The 26849-nt window shown below is 40.2% G+C and overlaps 1 protein-coding gene across 4 annotated transcripts in view; it reads right to left on the reverse strand.

Moving 5' to 3' along the window:
• adgrl1.L (adhesion G protein-coupled receptor L1 L homeolog) overlaps nucleotides 1-26849 on the reverse strand; it is a 191312-nt gene that overhangs the window by 64613 nt on the left and 99850 nt on the right. For all 4 annotated transcript variants that reach the window (XM_041587189.1, XM_018253629.2, XM_041587188.1 and 1 more), the window contains exon 3: nucleotides 10053-10266. In XM_041587189.1, coding sequence (XP_041443123.1) covers nucleotides 10053-10266 — 214 coding nt within the window. The remainder of the gene's footprint in view (nucleotides 1-10052; nucleotides 10267-26849) is intronic.

Consider the following 26849-nt stretch of genomic DNA (forward strand, 5'->3'; position numbering starts at 1 on the left):
TTAGTTCATATACAATTTCAATAAATATTGATAAAACAGGACAACTTCTGAATATGTTGGGGGCCCTAAAATGAATTTGCTGTGGGGCCCAGTAACATATAGTTATGCCACTGTCTGTGGTGCAACTGTTCAGAGGGAAATGGCACACAGATTCATTTATGTTGCATGACAACTGCCTAAAACTCAAGTGCAGCGCATGTGGGTCCAAACAGCTGTCACTGGAATCATTGGGGAGCTATTTCCGGTGCTTTGCTGCCCATGGCAGACTGCCTGGATTTGCACCATAGCTATTGCCCTGCTATACTTTGCAGCAAGGATTGTATTGCCTTTTATTCATGCATTTGAGTATTCTCATACATAATATGATTGAAAGTAGGGATAAGTGAACTATTTTGCCGCCTTTTGCCACGAAAAAACACCCATAAACTCAACTAAATAGTAAAAAAATGTTGTGTTGCATGAAAAACGCCTATTGACTTCAATGGCAAATGTATTGCCATTCCCCTAATTTTCTGTGAAAATGGCTAGATTTGTCCATCACTATAAGGTTAAACCTGGAAATGAAATGTAACAAAATAAATACACATTTTACAACTTACAAAGTTGACGATACTTGGAGTAGGTGGCCCCTGGGCAGTGCAGATAAGCTGGGGCCCTCAAACTAAGGAAAACGACTTAAATTGGGGATGTAATATCATCGGACCTCCTGGTAGACTGAGATCATTCTTTTAGAGAAATACAGGGACAAGGAGAGGTCACAGACTCATTGGATCATGTTAAGGCTCATATACTATGTGAGCAAGGTGGAATCCATTTATGAATACCCAAGGGACCCAGTTCAGAAATAGGTCACCATTTTTACATTTTTTAATGCACAAAGATTCAGTTTCTACTGCCATAGTAATTCAGGGCCCCTGGGAATCACGGACCTGGACGTTTAACATCTATTGATGGATGCCTTGAAAAAGAGTTCATAAATGATTACTGTGGAAGAGTTTATAAAAACATTATGGAGGACAAGAATGTGGGTCAGGAGCCAGACTGGCTTTATGACCTTCATATTTAATGTTAGAGAGAGGCTGGTTGTTCAAAGAGTTTTCTATATAATCAATGGGTAACACTTATGTTAGGATACCACTGCAAATACTTTCATTTAATCTAGTCGAACCCTCAAAACATCCTTAAAAAAGGGATGAAAATCCCCTCTTGGGCATGAAAATCCATAGAAAACATAGATAGGTTGTAAAAACAACACTTCAAGTAAAAAGGGCTCAGTCTTCAGCCATATACACAATAGGTATATACTGCCCTGCACATGAGACTGAGCAGCTGGCAAACAAAACTGCATGTGGGTGGCTCCAAGTACAGACTATAAACTAAACACAGATGTGTAACGTTTGTTATCTTAAGAAGTCATAATAGTAAATGGATTATGCCTGAATCCTCTTCTGATGTTAAAACCCCTTCAGACAGGATAAAGTCCTTAATGGGTCAACCCTGCCCTATTATCGTAACTGCAAAAAAATTTCAAGAGAAGCATTAAGCTAATGGTCCACAGGTCACCTTCTCTTTAGTGATGCTAAGTGGAAGGATGCTGCCTTATTTAAATGTATTGCTTTCAAATGTACAAAGTACACCAAGAGGTCCACTGCAGGTAGACCTCAACCTTGCTATATGGTTATAGAGCAACCAAAAATATTGGTCTTTGTGGGACATCTATAGCAACATCTGAAGGTACTTCGCACTATCCAAACCCAATCTCCTTTCTCACTACTCAAACTTTGTGCCAAAACAAGGAGGTGGTTGGGAGTTACCCAGAATAATTTACTGCAAAATTAGCCAAAGGCTATTCTAACATTCAGAAATAACTTTAAAATGACATTTTTAATGACTGTATATTGGAAAGTTGTTTAGAAAAACATGTTCTTTTTTAGGATAAAAATTTCCTCTTAAATAATTCATATGTTTTGTTTCCTTCACAGTATATTCTTTTAATAACTAAACAATGAATGTAAAACGGGGAGTTGGAAGTTAAAGTGGCCATACAGGTTACAGTTACAATTGATCGCAGGAAAGATTGTTTGTTTTTATTCAGGGGCGTTACTATAGAGGAAGCAGACCCTGCGGCTGCCGGGGGGCCCAGGAGGTATAGGGGTCCCATGAGGCCCTAATTCATATACAATTTCAATAAATATTGGAAAAACAAGTCAACCTCTAAACATTTTGGGGGGCCTGAAAAATAATTTGCTGTGGAGCCCAGTAATATCTAGTTACGCCACTGGTTTCATTACAAACATTAAGAGGTGAATTGTCAGATATACAGGTAGAAACAATAAAATTCTACCTTTATATGACGCAGTATTCCCTTTGCCGATGTTCGGGAGCCTTCAAAGATGCCCGTCTTGGCTGATCAACGAGTTGACCGTTAGCCAAGTCTTTTGCCAATATCGGTCGCCTCATCTCCCACTATAGAGATGTCACCACTGGGTTCCATATTTAAAAACGCCCAGTTTGCTCCATCAGCTTTAGCAGAAGATTGTCTATTCATGGTTTAGGGGACAGCAGAGAATTCGGATACAATAGAACACACCACTGAGGAAGATTTGTCCAAGAGAATATTATTGGATAGCCCGCTTAAAAAGAACCTATTTAGATTTAAGAAACAGAGATGACATTGGCCCATCTAGTTTTCCATTTATTATGTTCTTTTAAAATTATTTCTGTTATTTAATATATATTTGAAGGAGCTATTATGTCTGTACCAGATTGTTCCGTGACATGAGAGTTTGCTAGAATAACCAGTAAATTGTAGGTGCTTTTTGGTCCTAGGAAAAAGCAACCAGGCTATTCCCGCATTAAATTCATGTGTACTGGAGAAGAATCTAGAAATATTCTTGGCAGCAACAGATACCATGACAATGCTCAGTGCTAGGTTATAAAAGCAAAATATCCTCTGAAATATGACTCCTTATAAATTCTTCCTCTGGTTCCAGAAGAGAGTGCTGTAGACCTGAGAAGACTACAAGTGATGGGAAGTCAAACAAATAAAGGCAGGGGACAATACTAACTATGAGGGACCACTAAATAAAAATATATTGTATAAACTGAATACTGAAAGAATTAAGCCATAGCTTGGGAAGTGAAATACACGGGGTATTGTGCATATATAATAACATATATATGACCAGCTGGTAGAAGGACACACGGTGAGCCTTTACAGTCAAAGAAAGCAAGTGGAGCCACACAAAGCAAGTGAAACCAACACAAAACATCCCCACCGTCTCCAGCTGATCGTAGGATGCAGGAAGTTCAATAAAAGCTGGAGCTTTGCAGGTTGGAAATCCCTTGTTTAAATGCTAATAATATCTATTGATGTTGACACAATACAGTAATATGTAGACTGACATTTTGCCAAGGACTGTTTAGGTCACGGGGCCCTCCTCTGTCAGTCACTTTGCCCTGCCCTAATATTACTTATGTTTAGGTTCCATTCGTATGGTGTGAAGTGTTTCTGCTGCTTGGCCTGTATCTGGATCCATATAAAGCCAATTGTTGAATGATAGCTGATGGTAGTATGTTGCTTCTGTGAATGCCAAGCAGTAATATACAGGGTTACTCTGTTTTCCGTTCTATAAAAAGAACGAAGGTGAAGTGCCATGAATTTAATATACATGTTATAAACACCAATGTGTTGGTACAATGGTATTCAGATCCCAATAACCACTACTGCTTTAGGTCATGTCTGATTTTACCTTGGCCTGCAGTTATTGTCTGAATTGCACACAAGTGCAGGGTGCATGGGAGCAAGGGCGCATTAGCAATTAACACCTGCCTTTAGCTGATTATGTTCAGGGTCCTCTTAGCATGTTGCACCTATGGAGCTATTGAACTGCAAGTCGCTAAGGCAGTTTCTGGTGCTGCCCGCACAGGTGTGCCAAAACGGATGCCCTACATTGACAAGTACATTTGATCGTTATTTATCTCTCATTTAAAAAGTTTGCATGAAATATTTCCCAGCACTGCCCTAAAAATTCCCATATTTAAAGAAAAAACACTTTGCAATGTGCACTAGATGCCACTCAAATAAATTGTATTTAACTCATTTATTTGCTGCTATTTAGAGCTTTTGTGACTATTTACTGATTTTGCATCCCGGGGGGATTTGCTTGTCTATCAGCAGCACAAATATAATGTATCCAAGGCTTATATTGCCGTCGTTTCTCTGCATTCAGACCGAACAAAGACATTTCTGCAGATATTTTATTCATTTCTGTCCTTCTTCTTGTACAGTTCAATAGCTCATTACAGGGAAACTAAAGCCCACACTCCAACGGCAGCATTATGTGTTATGTAAAGGCAGTAATTGAAAATATATATTCTTTTCTCTGCGGTAAGTAATGTAATTATTGCACTCTGAGTATCTGGAATCTTGGAGCATGGTTCCATTACAGGCTCAGTAACACAGTGGGCTGCCTGTCTGTTAACATGGAGTCAACCCCACTCATCTAATCTTCTACGTACAACCTACCTTGGCTCCTGTCATATAACTGTGTAGAACAGGGGTCCCCAACCTTTTATTGTACCTGGGAACCATGTTCAAATGTAAAAAGATTTGGTGAGCAACACTATCTTGAAAAAAGTCCCTGGGGATGCCAAATAAGGACTATGATTGGCTGTTTGGTAGCCCCTATGTGGACTGGCAGCCTACAGGAGTTACTGTTTGGCAGCATATCTGGTTTCTATACAACCAAAAATTGCCTCAAATTCACAAATAAGCACCTACTTTTGAGGCAACTGAGCAATATGTTGGTGGTCACTGGTGTAGAGTCTGGTGTCTGGGTGGGTGCCACATACATGATCTCAGTACCAACATGATCCCAAGTCATATTTGTAGTAATAGTCTTTATTTATTTAACACTAACAAACAACAGCAAACTGAAAGATGCAAAAGGAACAGGGAGGAACAATTTATTGACCAAGGGATTTCTCCAGGTTGTCAAAGGTTATCCAGTATACACTGGACAATTAACAATCACTTCCAAACATTTACATACAGAACCCACTGGATTATCTCCCAACATTCTTCATTTAAAGGACAGCCTTGATATATCAGGCCCCATCTTGTTAAACTTCATGTCCTACTCCTTTTCAGGCTGATGAACGAGTGGTATGCATTGGCTCAATAAGGTAGCCAAGCTATCCACAGAGATTCCTTTGCGATGTCAGGCTCATCCTCATAACAAGTACGACATGTTTAGCATAACACTTGAGCAGGGCTGGTCCTATCACATGTGGGGCCCAATTGGGACCATGTTGGCGGGGCCCCTAGACAAAGTGTTGCTGGCTACTGACACACCAAGTATTTAGGAAAATAAGGGCATACAGGCACAAAATAGAAAGGAAAGGGGCAGACAAGGTAACATAATAGGGGCACACAGGGTAAGAGAGAGAGGGAGGAAATAGGAGAGTGGACTGGGCCAATTAGTTTGGGGCTGGGCCGATTCAGCTTGGGAGCAGGCTTGGTTGGATTGGGGGCAGGCAGGGCCTATCAAGGTTGGAGGAAAGCTGGGCCTATGAGAGTTGGGGGCAGGCTAGACCTATGGATTTGGGGATGGGCTGGACTCTCAAAGTTGGGGGCAGGCCAGGCAGCATCATGTGCTGAGGGAAATATTATCTGTGCTGCCCTGTGGTGCGGGGCCCCCCAGAGGTGCGGGGCCCAATTGGGCCCAATTGGTCCAATTGGCCTAAGGCCGGCCCTGCACTTGAGCACCTAGATTGTGTTTTAAGCCTGGTCTCACAAAAGTTCCATCTTGGAATCACAGTGAGCAGCAGTTTTGACAAATGGTGGCAATCTATGGAGGCATTCTTCCATTAATAAATTCCATAGAACAGCCAATGCTATTGCACTGAAATACAGAAGCTATAGAGGAGGTGGTTATATTTTCTTCTGGAGCTAAAGCCAAGATGTACAAACAGAACCCTGCAATGGCTTGTTCTTCCCATCTGATGTGTGGTCATCCAAATTTCTCTTTATATGGGATTTGCTACACACTTTGCCTGCACCCACTTAAACCTGATGGAAGTCTAGGTAACCTTCCATTTACAGTAGTCAAAATGTATATTACCCAGTGTGTTGGCATGTGTGTTACAGTGTGAGTAGTGTCTGTGGATATGTGTTTGTGCCTGTATACGTGCCAGCGTGTGTAACTATCTGAATGTCAGTCTGTGACTGGGGGATAAGGCTGTTGCATCAGCTGAGATCAGGTGTCATTAAATAGCGGTTTCTGGAGAATAGAGCAGTCCCAGGGAGTGCAATGTCATTAACTGTTTCTTTCTTCACTGTGCTTCTTCCTATGGGATATGTAATACTAGTTGCATTCAGAACATAACTACTCAGGCAGCCCACTGAGGTTCTTCTAGAGCATAATCCCCAACCAGTGGCTCGCGAGCAACATGTTGCTCACCAACCTCTTGGATGTTGCTCCCAGTGGCCTCAAAGCCGGTGCTTATTTTTTTCAAGTTTTTAAGGCATAAAGACTAAAGGGCAAATTTTCGTCAGCAAACGATCCATCCACACTTTGCGACACTTCTTTAGGCGCAAACTACTTCACTAAAATGTAAAGTTACGTTTCAGCAGCCGAAAGCTGGCGAAATTTCACTAGTGTTAATCTGTCAGTGTAGCGTTCAATTCTGCCTGGCAAAACTTTGTTAGTCCTCTTACGCTTAGGTCAATTTGAAAAGGGCGGGTACATATAGGTCGTATATACGTCTTTATTAGAGATGTTGGTGCAAATGCTTGAAGTGGCCACTAATTATAACACATGTCCAAGGAAGCAAAATAAAGACAAAATAGATCTTCTAATGCCCTGGACATGAGCCCACCCTAAAACAAATGTAGCATGCCTCTCAAAGTGGTTAAAAAAAATTGTTAACACAAAATGTTTGATATTTAGAACTTTTGAAGGCAATCCTGCTTTAATATATTAAAAAACGCCAGCGTTTTTTTTAGAACTTTCATGACTTTCCGGCATACAGGATATGATGTCACTGACATAAGATTGAGGAGGATGTAGCTTCATCTTATCAGTTCACCAGGTCTAAGATGGTGAAGGAAACTCTGGTGAAAGTGGTAACGTAATGGAAAATTCACACTTTACTGAATTTGAGGAGTAACGATCATTCTCCTGAGTGAAAATTCGCCTGGCGATAGGGCACGAAACTATGCTAGCGACGGTCTCTTTCACTAGCAAATTGTCCTCTACGCCTGTTAGTAAATTGGCGATGTGCCTGCGGATGGGATTTGTGGAGAATTATTGCTAGCGGCGGCCATTTGTACAAACAAACAGAGTCTTCTGTACATTGCCAGTCCACATAGGGGCTAACCAATCACAGCCATTGTTTGGCACCCCCTTGTGTTGTTCCCCAACTCTTTTTACATTTGAATGTGTCTCAAGGGTATAAAAGTTGGGAGTTCCTGTTCTAGGGCAAAGCACAGAGGGAACCAAGCTTTGGCCCCTAGATTCATAGGGATCTGATTAACTCTAATATTTTCCATAAGTTTTGGGTCGTATTTGTCCAGTTGTATTATTATTATTAACATGTATTTATATAGCGCCAACATATTGCGTAGCACCGTGTTGTATATCTACAACACTGTCTTCAGACATTGCATTGCCATTCACTTGCCTGCCACAATAATGGACAGAATGGACCTTTCCCTCCTCTAACCTGCAGAGCATGAGGCCTGCCTCAAAACAAGAATTTATATTAATTTAAGCAAGCAACTAAAAATCAGCAATTCCACTTCTAGGAATTCTAGGATGGTCACTACCTCCCTTGGCCAGTTAATCAAGTCATTTCCACTTAGCCATCAACACTTATAATGCTCAGATTTATTGTCTCCTCTGTTAATCAAAACCCAAATCTCTTAACTCTGCTTGATTCTTGTCAGCCAATTCAGCTTGGATGTCCCAGGGCTACCTTAAATTAAATTTGTCCAAGACAGAATTGGTCCTCTTTCCTTACCCCACCTTCAACAACCATAACATCTCAGAAATCTTTATTACAGTTAACCTCCATTATTCCCTTCATATGCCAGATCAGGTGCTTGTGATTGTGCTTTCTCCTTCACTCCTCGTATCCAATCAATAACTAAATCATGTCACTTTCACCTAAGGAATATTTATAAAATACGACTGTTCATCATGCAGGATGCCACCAAAATTCTAATTCACTCTCTCATCATGTCACGTATTGACTACTGTAACTCTCTATTGATCGGCCTTCTCCTCCAAAGGCTGTCAACAGTTCAGTCCATAATGATTGCTGCTTCTTTTCTAATACACCTCATAAAACCACTCTTCCTCTGCCGCTAACACTTGGGATAAAGCTTAACCTACTCGTGTTTGAAGCAGTTCACAACCCTTCCCTACCCTATATTGGTGAACGTATCTCCATGTAGTCACCAATCTTTTCATAATGCTCTTCAAATGATCTACTCTTTAATATCTTTCTCATTGTGGTAGATTTACTTAAGGGCGAAGTGGGCTTTTCTAGCAAAAATCACCAAAATGACAATTTGCAGGGACATCACCAATTTACTAACAATTCTAGGACATTTCACCAGATGAATTTTCACTCAGGCGAATGATCATTACTCTGCAAATGCAAAAAAGTCACTAACTGTTAAATATATGTTATTTACACTTTTTTTTAAACCATTTGAAGGTCATGCCACATTTGTTTTAGGGTGGGCTCATGTCAAGGACAACAGAGGATCTTTTTTTGTCTTTATTTTGCTTCCTTGGACATTTTTAATAATAAGTGGCCATTTCATGTCCATCAGCCTTTATCTATTGTCCAGCCATTATCCAAGCAACCCAGCATTACTCGATACAGAAGAAGGTGAAATTGAAACAGAAGCCTCCATATTAGGAGTGCATGCTACCAGGACTCCAAAAGACCAACTAGACTTGTCCCTAGATCAACATTTTACTAAGAGAATTAGGGGGTGATGTCATAAATAACAACAAATCAGCAGGTAGAATTTAGCGGTCACCTGTTTAAAAGCATACATCTCATTGGTTGCTATGGGTTACCGCTCCTGGGCAAACTTAGTGCCTTTTATTACATATGGGGGTTAATATCTGTAGCCTTGTATTTTCTCCCTTACTAAAAGCCACCCAGTACTAAGGATGTAACTAGTGATGGGCGAATTTGCGCCGTTTCGCTTCGCCGAAAAATTTGCGAATTTCGAAAGAAAAATTCGCAAAACTGTGCCGCCGTCTGTTTTTGACGCCGGCGCCCGTTTTTGACGCAGGCTTCCGTTTTTTCGAATTTTTGCCGTGAGTTTTCGCGAATTTATTCGCTGGCCGCGAATCACGCAAATTCTCCACAAATTCGCGCCTGGCGAATAAATTCACCCATTCTTCTAATCTCAAAGGATGTCCTTGTGTTTACGCTAAAGGTCTGCTGGTGAAGAAGACTCCAGCCCGGTTAGTTTTGTGCACCCAATACTTTCTGTATTGGAGCCAGTGAACAAGCACAGTTGGGGTGCCAGTGAGTAGAATGGTATGGTGGCAAGTGAGTCGCCTACTGGGGGGGATGTTGTTGGTGAGTGGTGGGGTAAGCAAGAATTCCTTCTTGTCTTGGTTGTCTGTACCTTCTGCCGCACTTTGCTGTAAATGACCCTCACTGCAAAAACGCAAGATAATCATACAATCCTGCATATTGTGCATAGTGTCAATTACAGACAGCATACCAACTGAATGTATATTTATCTCATATAAAGACATATTACGCCCAATTAATGGCTTTTTTTTCTTTCAACCACTCATGTATACATGAAATTTCCAAAACTGTCAATAAATAGATTGACCGATAGATATATAGATATAGGGTAATGTTGGAGGTATTACACCTAATGTGACTATAGAGCTTCAGCACAGCCCTGTACGATGTATTTTTATAGGATGATCAGGGATAATACTTATACTTTCCATAGGAAATTTTACATTTTGCACATAAACTCACAAACACACAAAGAGACGCACCTTTGCGACATGATTTTGAAGGCATCGGGCAGGTAGCATTGAACATTCTCCATCTGGAATGGGTCTGCATCGCAGATCTTGTCATCAGTCCGCCCATAGTTAGCGTTCTCCACCATGATAACGTCACTCCCCGGGCACCGCAGCTCAATTGGGTAGCCTTCACATGCCAGCTCCCGGCGCATTAGGCCAAATGGAAGAGCCGCCCGGCTAAGGCCTGTCAGAAGAGAAAAATAAAATCTCCTTAGCTAAAGAACATACCTAAGAAAGATACCAGTGCTGTCCAACTGTTTATTTTGACCATAAAAAAAGTTGCTTGCTCCTTAAATGAGTCACCACTGACCCGGTGCTCTTTTCATCAATATTAATTTTCTGCCTTATAGTTACAGATTCTCATTCATGGAATATTCATATTTATAGCTCTATTTATTCATAAGTAATAAACCATTCACAAGATGAATTTGGTGTAATTTTCCATCCTGAGAAACACCTGGCATGAGTCATATCAAAGCTAAGGAGGAACGGGGGCTAAAAATGCTAGATGACCCCTTCTCTACATGATGGAAAAGTGTATGGAGAATCAGGAGCTGCTTTGATTTTCCTGCTCCATTATAATAAACTTAAAGGATGAGTAAACCTTTAAAATAAGTGAATGTAAAATTGATGCGGGGGCTATTCGAATAACTTTTGCAATGTACATTCATTATTTATTTATTTTTAATCCCAAGATATTGAAGGATACATGTACAGTTAACATGAATGCATTTGGTTACAACAGCGCCACCTGCTGGTCTTTTTCTGACCGGTCTGACCACCAAGTAGTCAAGGAAGTTGCCAGGAGAAACAAAGAGGCTGCTCTGATGTTGTTCTGCTTAGGAAAAACAATTAAAAACCTTTCTCAAATCTTTCCTAAGCAGAAGCGTATCCAAGGAGCAGGATAAGGCAAGGCTTATAACGATACAAAATGGTGTAGGGGTGCTCTATTCAAGAGTATACATCCCCCCTCTTGCCCATACCTTAACTTAGGAAGGCAACAACAAAACCCTGACCTATGGCATCGTACTTTGCACTACATTACATATCTGGTTGGTGCACAGCCATTCCCCTGGGGCAAGGGGATTATAGTTTTCTGATAAAATAAAAGGAATAGGCATTTATATAGCAAATTATATCAAACACATTCATTTCAGCCACTTTTTCCATAGTGTGTTGGAGTTTAAACCCCTACCGCATTTTGTATCGTTACAAGCCTTGCCTTATCCTGCTCCTCGGATACGCTCTCCCCAAGTTAATTTGCATGGCGGGGGCGCAGATGGTGCAATTGTCACGTTTATTTATTTATTTAATCGTTGATGCGTTGCACAATTCCACATCTCAGAACAACTATGTGGAAAAATCAGAAGAGGGATGCAACCAACTGTAAAGGTAATGCCCTACAGGGCAAATATATTAGGGTAAACAAGAGTAGTCCCAGCTGTAAGGAATGGATGCGTCTCCACGCTTGTCCATCAGCTCTGATTCCACAGTGGCCTTATTAATGGCTGCGACCAATGGCGCCGTGGTCTTTAAACCAACTATATGAAGTCAAAAAATTGTATAAAGAAATGCTATTTTTCTGCAGACATTTACAATGCAAATTTCTATGTTTCCCGTTAAAGACGTGGAAGGCGGATCAGGCTTTCACAAGCATTCTACCACTTGGCTTATTTTATATATACAGTATATATATATTTATGCTACACAGAAAAACGAGAAGGCTCACTTGTTAGAATAACATTATGATCATTGAGTAAAATAATTTTATCACCTTGAAATTAACATTATCAATATTCAAACTCACCAGTATATCATGAGTATCATACTCATTTATTTAATCAGAGTAGCACAGTGGAGCTCATGGACACCATCTTCTGCATCTTCGGTCTTCTTCTGTAAGGGACCTCCGACACTGAGCTATTTGCCACATGTACAGTCGGAGGAGTCCGATATCCGTACTAACTGCGCAAGCGTCAGAAAATTCCGTAAATTGCCAAAGGGAAGGAAGAGGATTCAAACAAGACCGAAGATGCTGAAGATGGCGTTCATGAGCTCCACTTTGCTACTCGGCATAAATAAGTGAGCAAGGGGACTATCTAGGGTAGTGGATGGGGTTTTTCTTATTGGGGGGTTTAGTTCTCCTTCAAGTTTAAAACTTGAATCAAAAAATTCTCAAAGACCTCTACGAGTTTGCCAGCTGTTAGAGGTTTTTGCTGAATATTTCGTTTTCAAAAGCTTCAATTTTAATTCATGATTTTCGCTGTTCAATCATCAAATCACAGTAAACACTCAAATTCTAATATTGATAATTTTGTCCCTTAGTAAGAGGCAGAGATATTCACACACTATTTGCAATTGGCCTCATTTTTTATTCTTTGGTGGGGTTTTTTAATTGCTTAAATTCCTTTATCTGGTTATTGGGGCCCCACCTACCTTAGGACAAGATATTTGTTTGGGTGGCTGATTATGAAATGAATAGGAGAAGGGCTAAACAAATCTAGCCTTGGGATTAGTCTTTGTAGTTGCTGGGGTCACTGACCCATGTAACCAATTTAAGTTTCAGGTTGTGAGCAAGGATACAAATGCTTTAAATAATATACAAATAAAAACTATTGGTTATAGTGATACATCTAATCAGAAGAAGCATCAGTCACTTAAAGGGGTTGTTCAGATTTGAGCTAACCTTTATTACGATGTCGTGATATTCTGAGACAATTTGCAATTGGTTTTCATTTTTTATTATTTGTGATTTTTGAGTTATTCAGCTTTTTAGATTATCAGCAATAACAATACATTTGCAATTTTACAGGGCATTTGTTTTTAGATGGGGGTAAGTGAAAGCTAGAAAGAGTCAGAAGAAAAGGGCAAATAATTAAAAAACTATAAAAATAAATAAATAATGAAGACCAATTGGAAACTTGGCCATTCTATAATATACTAATGGCGAACCATCCCTTTAAATGTCTTTTCCCATTTGGAGAGAAAAGAGGGGAGCACTCCTGTTAAAATTCATGATATCAGCAGTGTAAATCTGCCAATATCATGAAAATGTTAAAAAATAATATAAATTGCAAAAGTGCTCAGATGAGCAATTGTATCTTACGTTGTTTATCTATTGGAGTCTATTTCCCCATTCATTTACTTCCCAGTAAAGATAGAAGCTACAAGGCTCATTTTTTAGGCTTAATTTCATGCTAGGGACTTTCCTGAACAGATGAATGAAACCGATACTGATGATACAGATAGAGCCCCAAGATGAGACAATCAGATGGAGCTGCCATGACAACTTCTTTGCAACCTTCTCAGATGTTGAGAGACTACCTCACCCCAACTCATGCCTGTGGTGTCCCAGGGAAGTCATAGTGAGATCTCAGTGGATTTGTCTAATACAGGAAATGTGGTTTCCTTGCTAAAAATAGTATGGATTAGAAGCAGTAATATTGGTTTGAAAATCCACTCTTGCGTTTATTTAGAGCAATCAATCGCCCCGGACTAAAATGCCGGCGTGAATGAAGTCTTAGTTGGATCAATTGATTTCTCCGACTAAACGAAAGCCGGGGCCAAGGCTCGAGCTTGATGGACGCGGTTTTATTTTTAGTCTCAATGATTGTGTTACTATGTTACTTTTCCTCGTAATTTTACAGCTTGTCGTCTGCATTGTAATAAAGGGGAAGTAGTGCCTGATTGAAAATGAGCTGATGTATCTGCCCAATGATTTGTTACTGCAACTGCAAGAGAGTATTGATAATTTGTCACTTGAATTTATGTTTGGTGGTGCTTGACTGGTGTAGCCTCTCCATCACCCAACTACCCCTTAAACCCCACTCTCTCTTGTTATATTACCCCATAGGGCAGGCAACCGGAACCCTCAGCCACACCTCCAGGATCCAAAACCTTAAACCTCACATGAGCAATTGCCATCCTCATTATCTGACACTGTTACAGTACAGTACAGTACTGTGAGTGCACATGTTCTGATTGGTAGGATAGGAATAACCATCCCCTCTCCTTCAGATTTACATCTGAATTTAGCCTTCAGTGGTGGGCTAGGTGGTTTTAAAAAATTAAGAATTTTTCAATATATAGTCACTGGAGCTGAAGTTGCAGCCCTTAGCACAGGCTTTCAGGTGCCTATGTAGAAAACATGGCCGTGTTTAGAAAAGAGTGGAGGGCATGTTCCAACAGTCCCTGCACATAAGCACAGTCAGATGTAGGTAGCCAAATCCAGTACAAAACCAACAGCTTTTTGCTATAAGTGGGTACATTGTATGTAAGCAAAGGGAGAACAATAATATAAAGTGTTACCATCACTACTTTGTCCAACTGCCACCACCTTGTCCTCCTGCCACTTCCTTGCCCAACTGCCACCACATTATCCTCCTGCCACCACCTTATCCCACTGCCACCACCTTGTCCAACTGCCATCACCTTATCCCCCTGCCACCACCTTGTCCTCCTGCCACCATCTTGTCCAACTGCCACCACCTTGTCCTCCTGCCACCACCTTTTCCAACTGCCACCACCTTGTCCTCTTGCCACCACCTTGCATTATGACAACTCTATCCCTCAGTCAGCTCATACTTTTGCTACACAATAACAATTCATTCTCTTGCTTTCCTCTTTTCCTAGTAGGTTTTAGCTCAGGGAGCCTCAGCTGGAGGCCAATATCATTCTAAATGAATCTTGCTTAGGACACTGGGTATAATAATAACAGATAATCTTTCAGCTGTACAGAGGAGCTGGACAACGATGCCTCATCAAATAAGGCAATGGCCTTCGCTAGAAAGCACAAAAGAAAACTGTCTGACCAAAAAATCTAATACTTTTCCATAAAATAAAAAGCTACTTCTGTATCCAGTGAAGCTATAAAGAGACACTAGGGTGTTGTATGTTGTTGTGCTCTATGTTTACAGTCTGTCTGAGGATGCTGGGTCTTTTAATTCACTCAACCTGAAGACTATGAATTTGATACTCTTGGGGCAGTTCCTTTCTTTTGTTATTGCATTCTGGACAATCATGGTCCGTGTCTTAGGTTGTGTGAGGTCTCTGCCTGCATTAGCCTTAAAGACTATGGGCTTTCAGATAAACCCTGTGCTGGTTCCTGCAGCTCCTCTTGCAGACACATTAATAGTGTTCTTGGTGCCAGAAATCCTGTAGCATTACATATTCTCCAAAAAAAGGTGTGAACTTATCAGCACAACATGGAAAATGCTGCCAGTCTTCCTCTGTCATTCAGCGCCACCCATTGTTATTCAGAAATTTTCCAAGATTCATCGCAAGGCTGAAAGCGGTTTCTGGTCAGACAGATTCTGCCAGTCAGCAGAAATGCAGGCAGTAGGCCATAGGTCTAAAAAAACTGCCTGGCAGCTGGATTTGTTAAAGCTCAGGGTGGCACAAGTGCCATCTGCATGCACAAATACATTCCGACAGATGAAGAGAGACACCTAGATAAATGGGTGCTAATGGCAGAAATGATCGATGTGGGAGATACAACACGGTAGCGGTTCACATTAATTAGAAGTCAGCATCCTAAAGGAAGTAGTTGTCATTCAGGATATATATAATAACCTTCGGCTGCCGGACACCCAATGCTCAGATTATGTTTTTTTCAAAAAATATAATTATTTATGATCTTATATATTGCAAGATTCTTTCACCTCATTTAACAGGCAGGTACCAGCCTACCGGGCATGTTCTTCTATATCTGTAAGGGGGAACATGTGAAGTAGACAAATGCACTTACAGTGTGTTCTTATGTGGAGTGCAGACAAGAGAAAATATATTATTTTAGGATGGTTCCATCCTTGTATCATATATTGATGTGATAACTGTTATTACAATTGTCACTCCAGGGTGGATATTAACAAGGCTGCTGTCAAGGGACATTATATATTATGCAGAATTTTACAGCACTACTGATATTCTCTTGTACATGCTGTGAGCAAACTTTCAAGCTGTTCTTCCCTTGTTTAAGATGCCTATATAATACAGAAAAGCCATGAATATCTTGTAAATTATATCCTTATAAACGGTGAGTTCTGAGGTCATCGGTTATAAACGGTTTGTTCTGATGTCATTTCTGTCACATGACTCGCTGAAATTTGTGTATTATAATAAATAAAGTACCCCCAGTTGCAAAATATGAGGATATTAGAAGTTACCTCGGAGTTTCATGACCTTTATAAAAATACTCGGCCTTCAGCCTCGTGTTTTCATATGGTCATGAAACTCCTCAGTAATTTATAATATCCTTATAATTTACAAGAGGGGGTACTTTATTCACTATATCAGTTCCAACCTTTAGGATGCTGGGCAATCTCTCTAGCTGGCATCTTATGAAGGTCAACAACATTTTGTGTCCTTCAAGGCACATACAAACCAGATATAAGCCAAGTATTCAGAAAACAGATTGAAAAAATAATTCCTTGAGGTTGACAAATATTTGCCAGTTGGTTAATCTCATCTGGACTATCAACCTGCACCAGTCTCTTGACTTTGTGTCTTCATCGCTCCAGTAGGGTGAATCCTGACACACAAGTACTTAAAGTGAACCTGTCACCCAGACATAAAAAGCTGTATAATAAAAGTCTATTTCAAATCAAACATGAAATCCAATTTCTATTTTTTTATTAAAGAATTCATAGCTGTTGTAAACTTATTTAAAAATCTCAGCTGTCAATCAAATATTGGCTGCCCCTCCTCTATGCCTAGGCATAGAGGCAGGGCAAGCAATTACTCAGCACTTCCTAGATGTCACTGCTCTCCCCACATTCCCCTGTTCTCTTCACCATTTAATTGTGTAGCCAGGACATGGGGATGGACATCAGGTCCCCCATTCTGGTGCACAAACAAGATTCTGAGATGATACAAGGTTTGTCTTAATAACAGTGTCCACAAAATGGCTCCTGCCTGCTTGTTATAATTATGAATTCCCAGACTGAAGGAAACAACATTCAAATAATTTATACAGTGTAATTAAAGTTCATTTTGCTTGACAAACATGATAAAATAGAATTTGGAATCATTTTTTTGGGTGACGGGTCCCCTTTAAACGGATTCTGTCATGATTTTTATGGTGTCATTTTTATTCCTAAATTACACTGCCAATAATTCACTCACATTAAACAATTTCATTTCTACTCCAACAAGTGTATTTTTTAGTTGTAATATTGGTGTGTAGGTGCATCTCAGGTCATTTTGCCTGGTGCTTTCAGAAAGAGCCAGCACTTTAGAATGGAACTGCTTTCTGGCAGGCTGTTGTTTCTCATACTTAATGTAACTGAATGTGTCGCAGTGGGACTTAGATTTCACTATTACGGGAAGAGACACACGGGAAGATTTAGTAGCCCGGCGACTAATCGCCTCTTCTTTGATCGACTAATCTCCCCGAAAAGCCTTCCTGGCAGCTAGAATGTAAATTGCTGACGGGATGGCACCACTTCCTTTTGTTCTTTTGTTAGGCTGCTGGGGGGGGGTGATATCACTCCAACTTGCAGTACAGCAGTAAAGAGTGACTGAAGTTTACCAGAGCACAAGTCACATGATTGGGGGCACCTGGGAAACTGACAATATGTCTAGCCCCATGTCAGATTTCAAAATTAAATATAAAAAATCAGTTTGCTCTTTTGAAAAACAGATTTCAGTGCAGAAGTCTGCTGGAGCAGCACTATTAACTGATGCATTTTGGAAAAAAAAAACATGTTTTTCCGTGAAAGTATCCCTTTCAATGGTGAACTGCTCAAGACTACAAGAGTACCATCAAATGGGAAGACATGCAATATAGACAAAGCTGCACTACACTAACAAAAGAAAGGCTCATAGGAAAGAGATAAGGATAATTGTGACTGTACAGTCAGTAAAGAAGTCTTAGACAAGACTAACGCTGAATTTAGCACAAAAAGGTCAACGGCGAGGTCACCACGTGAGTAGATCTTCACCTGATTTGTCCACCTAGGTCCAACCATTGTTTCATAATAGGGGTTTGTGCAGACCAAATGGGAAAGGATTTGCAGTCCTGCTCTCTGGCAGATCCTATGCCTGATATCAGTCAGGCCGACTGTTGTCTTGGACCAACACACAATATCAGCATGAACATCTAGCTTTAAAGCCATCTATACAAAAGCTACTGAATATGCGGCAAGAGGGAAATGATTCTACATTGATGCCTTAGTATTTCTATTTGATAAATACAAAATGGAAAATAACAAAACAAAAGTATAGGTGCCCTTTGACATATGCAATGGGTTTTATGGCAGAAAGGGCACCAAGGTGGGTTTGAAGATACGCCTTCAAAACCCAACTGATGTTGTCAGCAGCTGCTGGAGCATCACAAGTTGTGTGGGGCTTTCCCTCTCCTATCCCCAAGCCTGATGTCACTCAAGCTAAATTGTTGGCACTCTATAAATAAGTCTTTGAATCAAAGGACGACAAAGAAGAATAAAATCTTATGGCAAGGCCCTCATTATTTTGGCTTTATGTTGTTGATTTATATTTAATAACAGGGGACTGTCTTTCACTGGTGTTGGAGCTGACATTGTTATGCAAGTCTAATGTTGCGCCCCGTATAAATGTCTTTTTTGTTTGTCGAGCCAGCAGAGATGGAAGCTTTATATAGATGACTTTTTGTTTGCCCGAACAGCAGGAAGTGAGTCCTGCAGGACACCATTATCCTGTGTCAGGCGCTTTGGCTTTGGAATCAAAGAGAAATGTGGGGGGTTTCTTCTTTTCATTGTGCTGCTGAAATATCACAATGTATACAGCTGACGTTTTTTTTTTACTTTGCCCCCTAAATGTTTATAGAACTGACAAGGATTGTCCCCGATTGTTGTAGGGCAAAAAGGTTCTCCTTAATCCAAGAAATGTAGTTTATCGAAAGCCAGAAAGGTGCTGCCTGGAGGCTTATCAATGCTAGCATACTTAGCCTTCCCAAACTTGCTTAAATGATTCTAATATTCCTGTACTGAAAAATCTACAGCTAAACACATAAATACACTGGCCAATTAGATACAACATATATAAAGCTGTCTTCAGGGTGGTGGTCCATGCTGGTATAGTAAGGTGAGATGGTGTCTACAATAGCAGTGGGATAATAGTCTCTGGGAAGGGAGTGTGACTGTGGGATAGCAGGTATAGTAGGGAGAGATGGTGTCTATAGTAACAGTGGGGATAATAGTCTCTGGGAAGGGAGTGTGACTGTGGGATAGCAGGTATAGTAGGGAGAGATGGTGCCTATAGTAACAGTGGATAATAGTCTCTGGGAAGGGACTGTGACTGTGGGATAGCAGGTATAGTAGGGAGAGATGGTGCCTATAGTAACAGTAGGATAGTAGTCTCTGGGATGGAACTGTGGCTGTGGGATAGCAGGTATAGTAGGGAGAGATGGTGTCTATAGTAACAGTGGATAATAGTCTCTGGGAAGGGAGTGTGACTGTGGGATAGCAGGTATAGTAGGGAGAGATGGTGCCTATAGTAATAGTGGATAATAGTCTCTGGGAAGGGAGTGTGACTGTGGGATAGCAGGTATAGTAGGGAGAGATAGTGCCTATAATAACAGTGGATAATAGTCTCTGGGAAGGGAGTGTGACTGTGGGATAGCAGGTATAGTAGGGAGAGATGGTGCCTATAGTAACAGTGGGATAATAGTCTCTGGGAAGGGAGTGTGACTGTGGGATAGCAGGTATAGTAGGGAGAGATGGTGCCTATATAGTAACAGTAGGATAGTAGTCTCTGGGATGGAACTGTGGCTGTGGGATAGCAAATATGAGGAGTTGGCGCCAGTAGAAGATGTTTGCATTGCTTTGTTGAGGTGAATGATAGATATTCTCCCTAAATTTTCAGTACTTTTAAAGTTTTTTCTAAAATCGAATTGCCATTGGATGCTGCATTTGCTGTAATCTTTGATGTTACCTTTTAAACAATGTTGCAAAAGTCTTAGCGGGTTATGTAAGAGAAGGCAACAAGTTTGACCAGGAGCAGTAACCCATAGTAACCAATCAACAGGTAGAATTTACTAGTCACCTGTTTAAAAGGAACCATCTTATTGGTTGATATAGGTTGCTGCTGCTGGGCAAACTTAGTGCCTTTTATTACATGTGGGGGTTAATTCTCCAGCAAAAACAGTCTGTCTATTAATCAGCTGTCTTGTTTCAACAGAGAGCCATCAGGGCAGAGAGTAGAAAGCAACAAACACTGCTTTCAATAGCATTACCTATGCAATTTACTTAATCATATAAAAATTGTAATGAAAGTATATTGCGTAGGTGCTTAGAATTATGTTTTTTTTATTGGGCAAAATTTTATTATTTGAGTTGACGTTCCCTTCAACTAAGCTTCAGGATAGGCTTCCAGGAGTATCTTGGAGAGCAAATAGACATTCTCCTCAAATCCTACCATAACTGACCTTTACGATAAGCTCCCAGGAGTATCTTGGAGAGCAAATATGCATTCTCTCTAAATCTTACCCTAACCCACCTTCAGAATGCACTTCCAGGAGTATCCTGGAGAGCAAATAGACATTCTCCTCAATCATACCATCACTGACCTTTACGATAAACTTCTAGGAGTATCTTGGAGAGCAAATAGACATTCACCTCAAATCATACCATAACTGACCTTTAAGATGAGCTTCCAGGAGTATCTTGGAGAGCAAATAGGCATTCTCTCTAAATCTTACCCTAACCCACCTTCAGAATGGACTTCCAGGAGTATCCTGGAGAGCAAATAGACATTCTCCTCAATCATACCATAACTGACCTTTACGATAAACTTCTAGGAGTATCTTGGAGAGCAAATAGACATTCACCTCAAATCATACCATAACTGACCTTCAAGATAGGCTTCTAAGAGTATCTTGAAAAGCAAATAGACTTTCTCCCTAAATCTTACCCTAACCTACCTTCAGGAAGGGTTCCATGTGTATTTTGTCCATTCTCCCAAAATCCAACCCTAAATTACCTTTAACCTACCTCTTCCATACATTATTCTAGGCCCCCCAGTTTCAAAACCACTGATCTGAAATTATATGGCAACTTCTTGCTCACAGACATAAAAAAAACGACTATTTTTTAAGACAGACCTAGCGTATTCAATGCATTTCTACAGACCAGACATGCTTTTTCAAAAATTACATTGTAAAATCAGTTTAAGTTTCTGATAAAAATTGCAGCTCTTGAAACAGCTGCACAATCTCTTTTCTGATTATGTGATAAATAAATGGCATGTGTCCACGAAATGTGATTACAAGCCAAAAATGAAGAGCAAATCATTTACCAAATTCCAAAGAGTTTAATCCTTAAACGATTCCTATTACTGATACATGGAACCTGATTTTTATTTTTAGTTAGAAGTTATACAAGCTCATGAAGCAGCCAACAATATTTCTTGATAATGTGGTTACTGTGTGGAATTCATGGGGGTTGGGTAGGGATTACCAGATACGTTTGACAGTGAGACTTAGCATGTTTCACTAAACTGATAGGTGGAAGCTCAGCAATCTGTTGTAGCATTTACTACAGGTTGTCTGCCTGGATGAGTTGTGGTGGGGGCATTCTGGATGATGGAAATTCTATGGTACCAAATTTATTGATTTTGCATGTTATAAGGTTTTTAGAGGAGGCCAACCAGGGTGTGGATGGCTAAAAGAAGCCAAAAAGCCCTGCAATGAGCAATAAATGCAGCACAAACCTTATTTAAACCTTCTTTCATGCTTCACACTATGCATGGCATTGACTTACAACCAAGTTGTAAGCCAGGTTTTCATCCTCAAATTAATGACATTGAGCTGAAACATGTTTGTGGTCCTCTATGAAGCTAGAAAGAATCGAATTAATTAATTTAATTATTAAACTAGTTTAATTGGAGTTTGGAAAAACGCCTATTTTGATGGCCAGATCCCTTAACAGGCCAATGGCACATGGATGGTTTTGGTGGCTGGATACACCATTAGGAAAGTGAAGCAATGAAAACATATATCTGCATTGGTAACATTATCACGTTCGGGTTAATGAGTGCTCTCGGCATATTTTGTTCTCACGAGAACATGAAAAATACAGACTTGGTCCTGGGTATATCATCTATTCATACAATAATAGTGAGAGGGGGCAGCAACACGGCCTTTTCCCTCAGCACACTGATGATTTGTTACTTGCAACAGGCCTAGAAGATGACCATTCCCAGCAAATCCCAGTAGAGCATAAACATACAGAATTAATTGGGTGCCAGTGGTTCTTAGCTATGTAACAGATTTCTTAAACATACAGTACAAATAAAAACCAAGAGGTAAGTCCTTTGTATTAACCCTAAAGTAACTAAATCAAGTGAAATAAAAATCAACATTTAGAATTAATATACTTATACACTCAATTTGCTCATCTGAAAACAGATTGGGGTAAAGGTTTAGTCTCAGGTATGACCCCCTCAGTGAACTAGATAGTGGATGACTTCCATGGCGGAGCACAGTAGATTGGATTTCTTTCCATTTTGCAATATGTAGGCTTAGCCTGGGGATTACTAACCCCAAACTACTTCTCCTTGCCTCTCCTGGATGGGTGAAGTTGGGGTACACAGATCTAGTCTATCACTTTCTGAGGGATAGCCTTAAGGGTTTGAATTTCTTCAATTCCCTCAGCCTCAAGTCCTTCTACTGCAGTCCCAGGTGGAGTCTGAAGAGAAAGAATGATGGGTTCCCTCTCCTTTTATAGACTAGGAAGTCAAGAAATTCCCTTAACGCAACTGTCGGTTTGAGAATACCTCCCATTCACAGGGCTATAGGTACCTCTTTGGGACGTCCTGCATGGTAGGGAAAGTTAAATTATTTATATTCATACAGTAGGAAGTGTAATGTCACATGAATAATAAGCTTTGGACTCCATTATTAAATAAGCCACAGGTCTGATAGTAAATGACAAAGCACTGTCAAAGCTTGTCTGAAGGATCAAACAGCCATTATGTATTGACAGTGTTCCTTTTAGGCCATATTTCCTGCAGGATAATTTTCATTAAAGGGCAGCTAAAGGTTCAATGAATCATTGCCTTATTTTAATAGTCAAAGGCTCCCGTGTCTCTTTTAGCTCAACTTATTTTAAGATTAAGGCCTGCCCTGCCCCCAACTGGCTCAGCCTCCTATGCTTCATGTCTTTTCTGCCTCTGGGTCCGTTTACTAAAGTGCGTTAAAAATATTCGCACAATTTATAGACCGAATTTTCACCAAATATGTCATCCCCAGTTTACTAACCTGCGGTAAATTTGCAAATTTTCTTGCGCAAGAATAATTGTTCGCCAGTTATCACATTCGCTGAAAATTACGCTACGTACACATTAATGCTTGGTTTACTAAACAGCGAAATGTGCTATAGACAAAATTAACACCAGAATATTCGCAAACTTTTACCACCACCTATGTAGTGGCGTAAAAGTATTTTTTCCGCCAGAAAATTCTCAAGGGGCAGGAAATATCCCATAATACTGTTTTTTTTACCCATCATTCTTTGCTGACAGGAAAAAATATTCTCAGCGATAACATGCGGAAACTTAGGGGCAGATGTATGAAGGGTCGAATATCGAGGGTTAATTAACCCTCGATATTCGACTAGGAACTAAAATCCTTCGACTTCGAATATCGAAGTCGAAGGATTTAGCGCAAATCCTACGATCGAACGATCGAAGTATTATTCCTTCGATCGAACGATTAAATCCTTCGAATCGAACGATTCGAAGGATTTTAATCCAACGATCGAAGGAATATCCTTCGATCAAAAAAACTTAGGCAAGCCTATGGGGACCTTCCCCATAGGCTAACATTGACTTCGGTAGCTTTTAGCTGCCGAAGTAGGGGGTCGAAGTTTTTTTTAAAGAGGCAGTACTTCGACTATCGAATGGTCGAATAGTCGAACGATTTTTAGTTCGAATCGTTCGATTCGTAGTCGTAGTCGTAGTCGAAGGTCGAAGTAGCCCATTCGATGTTCGAAGTAGCCCAAAAAACACTTCGAAATTCGAAGTTTTTTTAATTCAAATCCTTCACTCGAGCTTCATGAATCGGCCCCTTAAAGTCAGATTTACGGCACTTTAGTAAACGGACCCCTAAGAACCATGTATCCAGGGCTGGTACTTTGCGTGGCTTTAGGCTTATTTCCAGTAGCGTAAATAGATATTACTGGACCCCACAGCAAATTATTTTTCAGGCTTCCAAAAGGTTTTGCTTTCTCTATAGTTACACCTCTGCTTATTTCCATCCCTTTTGTCTGATGGAAAACAGTGGTGAACAAAAATCCCATCTCCAGAGGTGGTGACAGACAGACAGCATTTTATTTGTCCACCACCATGTGCCATTGGCCTAACTAGATGAGGAGGGTCCGAGAATTTTTTTTTACCAAACTGCAATATTGTTCAACCTAAATTCCTAGAAAAACTCTCTAAGGATAACTGGGTGAAGAAGTCGGACTGCTGATTGGTTCAACATAAAAAAGTGATCAGCAACCTGACCTCTGATGCCCCGTAATGACTGAAGGTGGCCATACACGCCTCAATATTTATCATATGAAAGATCTTTCATACAATAATCTGTGCATGTGTGGTGGGAGACAATACAACCGATATCGGTAAAAAGCCTTGGATATCGGTCATCATGTTGATCGGGGAGGACTGAAAAGAATAGCTAAAGAATTATTTTTGTTTTTACCTGACGATTCAGCCCTTAACGTTAGTAGAGTGAACAAAAGATTTTTCGTACGACCAATGGTAATCGTAATTGTAGCGTGTATGGCCACCTTAAGTTCTAACAGATTGAGGGGCTGCAACCCTAAAAATAGGGTTATCTCCAGGCTAACAGGTCTGCAGTTGCACATGAGACATTTCCAAATTTTGATGATATCCCTTTAAAAAGCATGGGCTGCTGTCCATGGAGATGATCCAGTGTTTAATTTGGGCTTTAGTTGCATATTAAACAATCATACATTGATGCCAAAGAGATAAATATTGGAATCTAGTCAACGCCATAAATGGAATGTATTTACACATTTCATATGTCTGAAAGGGAAACCATCTGGTAGAGACACATATTATGGGGGCTGCTGTGTGATATGCAAGAGATAGAGATCATGGGGCATGTGGAATTGCTTTGTGTTTTGATAGAGAATGGGTACAAAAGACAAAGAACTAGGACTTTCAATTTTATTTTTATAATTCCACTAATGCTGAAACCTGAGAACCTTATGATTTAGCAATGGACTGCAGTTTCCCTATCCAATGTCTTAGGCAGGGGATAAATTAAATTAGGGGAGTATTGGCAGACAACATCAAATTTTGTAAGTAATTAACTGGGAACAGGTCATTTCTTAGTGTGTGAGGCCAACACATGCTATGAATTTCTACAGACACTTTGCTGCTGGGCTGGAACAGCTCATGAAGAACTCCCTAAAAGTGGGTATTTTGTGTTGATGCCATACACCCAATATGCAGGAAGAGAAAGAGAAGAGAATTATTATTATTAACATGTATTTTTAGAGCGCCAACATATTGAGCAGCGCTGTAAAATAAATGTGTTTATACAAAGAGATCACATGAATTACATAGATATAACATGCAGAGTTACAAACATAATGACCAGTACTGGTACAAAAGATGAAGAACGCTCTGTGCAAAAGAGCTAACAATCTAAAGTAGGGATGCGCCGAATCCAGGATTTGGTCCGGGATTCGGCCAGTATTCTGCCTTTTTCAGCAGGATTCGGATTCAGCCGAATCCTTCTGCCTGGCCGAACCAAATCCGAATCATAATTCTAATTTGCATATGCAAATTAGGGGTGGGGGACGTAAATCTCATGACTTTTTGAAACAAAACAAGGAAGTAAAAAATGTTTTCTCCTTCCCACCCCTAATTTGCATATGCAAATTCGGATTCGGTTCAGTATTAGGCAAATCTTTTGCAAAGGATTCGGTGGTTCGGCCAAATCCAAAATAATGGATTCGGCGGATTTGGTGTATTATGAGACATAATAAGGTGTGGGAGTGGGAAAGATCAGAAATAAGCAGGTGAGAGATGTAGCATAGGGTATTGCATTTGGTAGCTTAACAGATTGAGAATAAGCTTCTCTAAATAAGTGTGTTTTAAGAGATCTTTTGAATGCATAAAAATTGGGAGACCAGGGTGAGAATTCCAGAGGAGGGGTGCAGCTCTTGCAAAATCTTGAATGCGAGCATGTGAGGAAGTAATGAGAGAACAGTTGAGGAGCAGGTCAGTAGAGGAGCATGGTAAGTGGTTGGGTGAAAATCTATAGCTGAGTTCAGAGATATAGGTTGGGGCACAGTTATGAAGTGCTTTGAATGTCAGGGTCTTAATTTGAATTTTATTCTGAAAGGTAGCAGAAGCCAGTGCAGGGATTGGAGTTGCATGGCAGAGGAGGAGCGATTGCTGAGGTGTATAAGCCTGGAAGCAGTGTTCTTTATGGACTGGAGAGATGACAGTCTCTGGCAGAGAATCACTCTCTGGCTTTAATAGTATTAAAAGGCCACTTAACCTTGTTTTTTTTATGTATATATTATGAACAGCTCAGTGTATAATTAGTTCCTTGTTGCTTTGTTTCCACTGGCCTATATTGTGTTATAGACCCAGCTCTCAGTATCTGCCATGAATAAGGCTCCATTGTTCTTATACTCTCAGATCACAAGCTTTTATCTGCTGTGGTGGTTTCCTTACCATACTAAAGTTCTATTAAAAGGTCAGTGTAATATTGTATAATATAGCTTATAGTATATGTATTCCCATTGGATA

Source organism: Xenopus laevis, chromosome 3L (assembly GCF_017654675.1).
Source record: "Xenopus laevis strain J_2021 chromosome 3L, Xenopus_laevis_v10.1, whole genome shotgun sequence".
NCBI lineage: Eukaryota > Metazoa > Chordata > Amphibia > Anura > Pipidae > Xenopus > Xenopus laevis.